The sequence below is a fragment of the Gossypium raimondii genome, chromosome 10 (genome assembly GCF_025698545.1).
Source record: "Gossypium raimondii isolate GPD5lz chromosome 10, ASM2569854v1, whole genome shotgun sequence".
In the NCBI taxonomy this organism is placed as follows: Eukaryota; Viridiplantae; Streptophyta; class Magnoliopsida; order Malvales; family Malvaceae; genus Gossypium; species Gossypium raimondii.
The window spans coordinates 53,025,107-53,031,522 of NC_068574.1; the positions used below are offsets into that span (position 1 = coordinate 53,025,107).

General features: G+C 32.1%; 1 protein-coding gene across 1 annotated transcript; it reads left to right on the forward strand.

The window, feature by feature from the left end:
* The first annotated feature begins 2,046 nt into the window (after window positions 1–2,046).
* LOC105777977 (uncharacterized) lies at window positions 2,047–4,351 on the forward strand. The gene is made up of 3 exons (XM_012601516.2): window positions 2,047–2,224; window positions 2,326–2,979; window positions 4,081–4,351. The coding sequence occupies exons 2-3, from the start codon at window positions 2,350–2,352 to the stop codon at window positions 4,222–4,224; spliced, it is 774 nt and encodes a 257-aa protein (XP_012456970.1). The 5' UTR covers window positions 2,047–2,224; window positions 2,326–2,349; the 3' UTR covers window positions 4,225–4,351.
* The last annotated feature ends 2,065 nt before the right edge of the window (window positions 4,352–6,416 follow it).

Below are 6,416 nucleotides of genomic sequence, written 5' to 3' on the forward strand. Positions count from 1 at the left end.
GCTTCTCATGTTGTCATAATAAAAATTTTAATACCAAATTACAATTTGAAATAATATTTGATGCACTGTCGATACATAAATTCTATGCATCATCAATGAACTACATCAAGTCACCTTATCAATGAGCAAATGAGAAAAAAATATCGGAGGACTTAAGCATTAATTTTGATTGAACTAAACATTAAGTTCTAATGATGCTGGAATGGCAAATTGCGTAGTAGTCTATGTGTACTTTATGTTGACATGACACTAATTGTCTTATATTCTACGTCAACAAATAATTTAAAATTTATAAAAATAAAAAAATCAAAATTATAAAAGGTTCATAAAAATTCAAAAATATTATCATGAGAGTATGCGTGGATTGCCATGTAGGCTGCATTGTTCGAAAATTTAACATTTTAGACAGTATTTCCGTTAAAAAAAATCAATTCGGTTCTTTTTAAAAGGTGGATGGTCAAATTTAACTCTTTCAAGAAACTTGAGGTCAAATTTAGCTAAAAAAGAACAAGGGTTTAATTGAAAAGAGATATAAATGTTAAAGACTAAACTTAGTATTTGCCTTTTTTACGTCAAATTTATACGACTTATTAAAAGAAGTTTAATAAATTTTGAATTGAAAATAAATTGTTTCCTTTTTAATCTTTTTGGGGTGCACAACTTCTTGCGTGCGTCAATGCTACCCATCCACGCCACTGTTATGAAATGGGAAGCACCTAGTGTAACATCTCATACTCGCCCCGGTCACTAGGTCTGAGCTACGTGATATTATATTCATTCCCTAAGCAACTACGATTCAATAGCAATTTAATCCAACAATTTATACATAATATCAAGTTTATTACATCATTACAACATGTTATATAGTCAATGCTAAAGCTAAATCGAGTTTACGAAAGCTCTTTTGATAATTCGAGGTCAAATGATGATCAATTTGTAAGGTGTACAAAACTTTCGAGTTGGACTCTCGACGTCAGGGTACCATGTCGCAACCTCAAACAAATAATGACTATCGTCGCGACATCAGAGGGTTTGTGGTCGTGATGTCACTCACTGTCGATTTCACATCATGACGTTGAGAGCATGTCTTCACAACGTCGCCCACTACTTTGACAAAATCCAATAAACATCAACCTAATTTCCAGCCAAATCAACACATTTCATTTCCAACATATCTCATATACTTATTTCCATGATTTAGCATCATATGAACATATTCTTTACACAATTCATCAATTCAAACCAAACATCAAATACATCTAACAATTTCCACATTTCAACCATTTAAACCATTGCCACATACATGATATTAACAATATTTCATAAACTTTATGTTTCAAAATGTCATTTACCAATGTAAGAACTCAAATGACTATACACATTATAAGACTAACTCAACTTTAGGTACATGCCATACTTCAAAACGTAAAGAAACTATACAAACATCACTAAGTCGAGGGTTGCCGATTGGATGTTGGATTACTTTTCGGGACTTCAAGATCTACCAAAACTTACGCATAAAAATAAACAAACTATATGTTGGGCAATAAAGCTTAATAATACTTTCATGATTGAAGTCATATAGACAAAATAGTAATGTGATGAATACAATCAAGGCATGCTTAGGTTTCAAACATTTTACTTTCACCTATTCAGGTCATATACCATTTCATATACTATCACAATTAGCAATCAATAACACATATCATACTTGTCACACCCGAAATCTTTAAACCTAGAAAATTAGGGATAATTTAGGGGTTAAATTGAAATATAACTTAAGTTAGCAGTTTCTATTGGAAAATCAAGAAAAGATAGCAACGAAATTGGACAAGGTTGAGATTTGATTCTGGTTCAGTTGAATTTGAACTAACGGATACTTTAGTGAGGGACAAAATGATTATGGATGAACGATTATCATACGGTGGGAGACCGTGCATGATGAATTATAAATGACTATTTTAAGAACCCAATGACTTAAATAAAAACTTTCGAATATTTAATAACCATTTTGTAACTTTTTAAAGTTGAGTGACCAAAATTTAAACTTACTAATAGTTTAATAAATTTAATTGCAATTTACTCTTATTTTATCTCAGAAAATTTTGAAAGCTTGAGCTCGACTCAATTAACACCTCTCATTATCAGTAGCCTACTGGTACATTCCTCCGACGCTGCACTTCTACGGTGGACTTCTAACATATCGATTCTCTATTCCCCTTTGGTAAATTCTCCTTTTTATTTTCTAGGTTTTTCTTTGCGTGTTAGATTGTCTAATATTCGCAGAGACTGGCATCAATTAAGTCTTATTTCCTATCATTCCAGGTTGATTCGCTGCTATCAGTTGCAATGGTGGCGGCGACAGTTGGCCTGAGAGGCTTATCTTTATGTACCTTATCGCTTCCCATCCTCCGTAGTGCGAAGATTAAGCTACCCATTCACTCATTTCCAACGAGTCGAAGCCTAAAACCTCTGTTTTCCCCTTATAATCCTACCATTCTCAGGGGTTTTCCCTCGTTTTGTGCGTCTCCGGACGTCAACGTGGAGGCCACAGCCACAGCTCCGCCGGCTACGGAGGCGGAAAATTCTCAGTCGGCGGACGATATAAAGAATGCAGCCAACCTGCTCGACATAAGGGTTGGCCGAATAATCAAAGCGTGGAGACATGAAGAAGCCGATTCTCTATACGTGGAAGAAGTGGATGTAGGCGAGCCTGAACCCAGAATCATCTGCAGCGGGCTTGTTAAATACATGCCTTTAGATCTTCTTCAGGATGCGAAAGTGGTTGTTCTTGCTAATCTGAAGCCGAGGAACATGCGAGGTGTGAAGTCTTGTGGAATGCTAATGGCTGCTTCCGATGCGTCGCATGAGACTGTTGAGCTTCTTATGCCCCCCGACGGTACAATTCCCGGCGAGAGAATATGGTTTGGGACTGAAGACGATAAAGATAGCCAACCTGAACCTGCTACACCCAACCAGGTATCACCTGCTTCACTTCAATCCTTCTTGAAACTTTGACATACAGTGCCATATATTATAGATTGATAGATAGATAGATGTTGAACTAAGTTGTTTAGTTTGTTATCCAGTAAGTATGCTTCTTCTTTATATATATATATATATATAGAATATCCATTCGCTCTCAACTCTTGAAGAATCATAATCTCCTGAATTACCCTTTTAGTAATTGAGGGGTCAAACGTGAGTCAAGTAGGCAGTAGCATCCGTTCATGCATCCTGATATTGAATTTGTTTGGTTTGGTAGTAATTAGGGTATGAATCACACATCGATGTTCAGAAGATACTCAGGTTTGGCTTAGAAAAGATTCAAATTTGGTACAGTGATTGTTCTCTTGAGCAGGCCAATTTCAAGTATGCTAATGCTTGACTTGAGTAGTTCATAAGCGTAATTGAGCTTTAAAAAGAATAGAGAGTTTTAACATATTTAATTAGTTTTGAAAAACTCAAGTTGGACTTGAATTTGACATTGGGATGGAGCATAAATAATCAAATTTGAAGTTGAGCATGAGACTCTTAACTTAGTCTTTATTAGGTAAAAGTAAACGAGCTTTAATTGATTGAGCTAGAGCAGTTTGATTTTGATTTTGATTTTGAATGCTTGATCAAGCTTAGCTTTGAACATCAAATTTTGAGTTGAGCTCAAACTTCGTTCATCTTGTGCTCAACTCTGTCCAATTACATCCCTAGTAGTAGTAGCTGCAGAGAAAGTCATGGTTGAAGTTGTTGTAGGCATATTGCTAATTCTATAGGACCTTTTTTACATAACCTAGTCCCAATCTGAAAATAGGAGAAAGCTAAAAGATTTGATGCTTCCAATGAGAGTATTGAGTTCATTTGACCATACCATTCATTCTGCATCTGCCTATGTTGCTTCGACGTTTATTTTTCTTTTGAAGTAATCTTGTTTGATACTTATATCCAACTCATAGGCATGGGGATTTAACTTCCAAGGTTCCTCCAAAATACGTGAAAAAACATAGAAAATTTGATCATATTTATGTTGGACACATATTCCTCCATATAATGTTTTCTAATTACTACTGTTCTGAATTTGTGCAGGTTCAAAAGAAAAAGATTTGGGAATCGGTGCAGCCTCATCTTAAAATTGATGCTTCATGTACTGCAATGCTTGGGGAGTACTTGATGCGGACATCTGCGGGTGTAGTGGTCTGCAAGTCTCTGAAGAATGCCAATATTTCCTGATTACACCCGATGCCAAGTATAGCTTCTTCCCTTGTTTATCTCAAATGCAATCTGAAAATGTTTTAGCTTTTGAGTGGTGAAACATTTGTTGAACTTATAAGTTAAGATTTTGTCAGTTTTTTTTCAATTTTCTGTGCCATTGTTTCATGTTTACTATGATTAACTTATTCTTTCATGTTATGTTACTTGGATTTGAGCGTGAATATCATTTATGGGTATGTATCCGAATGGGTATGATTAGGTTTATATAGCATTTTTCATTCATTTGGAGGATACTAGAGATTATATATTTCATACCCATGTATTAGACACAAATACCAAATATGAAAAAACAAATAATATAATAGAAGCGTTGGAGCAGCATAGCTTTTATGTTTGCTAATGAAGTATTTGGGATTTCATGTTAGGTGGATTTCATTTAGGTTAAAATATGCCATTGGTTCTTGTGCTCTTCACAAATTTAGAATTTAGTCAATGTGCTTTTGTTCTCAGGAATTTAGTCATTGTACTTTTCAGATTTTAAAATTCAGGTTAAATTGTTAACATTATTAATTCTTTTTGTTAAATTTATTGGTGTGACATTTTGAAATAAATAAATAAAGTTACTTGGTAACAATGTAACTAAAAATATTGTTCTAATGAACTTGAATTTGTTCAATGAACTTGAATTTAAGAAAATTATTTTAAAAGTATTAACAATTAGACTTGAATTTTGAAATTATAAAAGTAGAGGAACTAAATTCTTAGGAATAAAAGCACATGAATTAAATTCTAAATTCTGAAAAGTACATAAACTTACTACATATTTTAACCTTTCATTTATATCTGTACATGATTGTCCATAATATATAATCTATTTAAAAATATTTTAGGAATAAAAGTATATAAACTAAATTCTAAATTTATGAAAGCTACATAAATTTACTACATATTTTAACCTTTTATTTATATTTGTTCATGCTTGTCCATAATCTATAACCTATATCGTTATTCTATTTAAAACACGAGTTAAGAAAAACTTTTAAACTGATTAAAATAGATAATAGTCTTTATTTTTCATCATTGACATCTAAAAATAATAATTTAATATAGAATTCTTTTCTAAATGAATATTATACAATATTTTTAAACAACATCAACATGTGATAATTTTATGACTCTAAAATAGAGTTATAATTTGAATAAAAGTCTAAAGATAAAATATAAAGGGATAAGTAGAGTAGTTTTGATAAGTAGATTGATTATATCTTTTAATTCATAGCTTTTAATATTATTTAATTAATGTTAGTTTTTTTTTAACATTAATTTCATTATAGGATCTTATCATATCTGTTTTTTTGATACAATACTTATAACTGTTCATAGCCCCTCCCTAACCCTTAAGTAGGAGGATAATGCGTTTCAACGCACTTGAACCCACATCCTCCTCTTGCAGTGGCAACAATGTTGATGTCAATCGAGTTAAGACTCAATCGGCATTAATGTTAGAGTTATATATCAAGTAGAATAAAAATTTAGTTCTATAAATATAGAGATATTCAATAAGGATTCCTTATTCGAGCCTTGATCCCCTTGCATATAACAAGTAACGAATCATCAAGAGTTATCTTATTGAATAGTGGCAAAGTTAGGGGGCTGGTAGGGACTTTGATTCCCTTTAAAATGGAAAATTTACTATTTAGGCTTTTTATAATTTATAAAATTTTAAATTAGTAATGGTAAAATTATATTTTACCTTAAATAATAATTTAATTTAATTTTTTAAAAATTATAAAATTATAGAATATTAAAATAATAAAATTTTATTTTTACAATTGTAAAAATATATAATTTAATTTTGAGTCTGAAAACTTTTTCTCTCTCGCCGCTACCTATATAGTCGAGAAAGACTGTTAGCTTGCCAATATCGGCATTAAGGGATTACTAAAATAGTGGGCAAATCAGGAATAGTCACAAGGAAGTCATGTTCCTCAATTAACCAAGCGGAGGAAGTTTTAGAAGCAACTCAGCCACTTGAGTTTCTTTAATCCCAAAGAAGTAAATAATGGGGTTAAAAGTAGTGGCTACCAAACCGTATTGTTCTAACACATTCGTATATGAGTATGGCATATGATTACCAAAATATACGAAAAAAGAAAAAAGTATAATAATTTTTTGGTCCTTTAACTTTATAAAAAATATTTTAACTATTT

Coding starts and splice junctions, on each gene's coding strand:
- LOC105777977 (XM_012601516.2), top strand. CDS start 2,350: ATGGTGGCGGCGACAGTTGGCCTGAGAGGCTTATCTTTATGTACCTTA. Junction 2,980..4,080: donor AACCTGCTACACCCAACCAG/GTATCACCTGCT, acceptor GAATTTGTGCAG/GTTCAAAAGAAAAAGATTTG.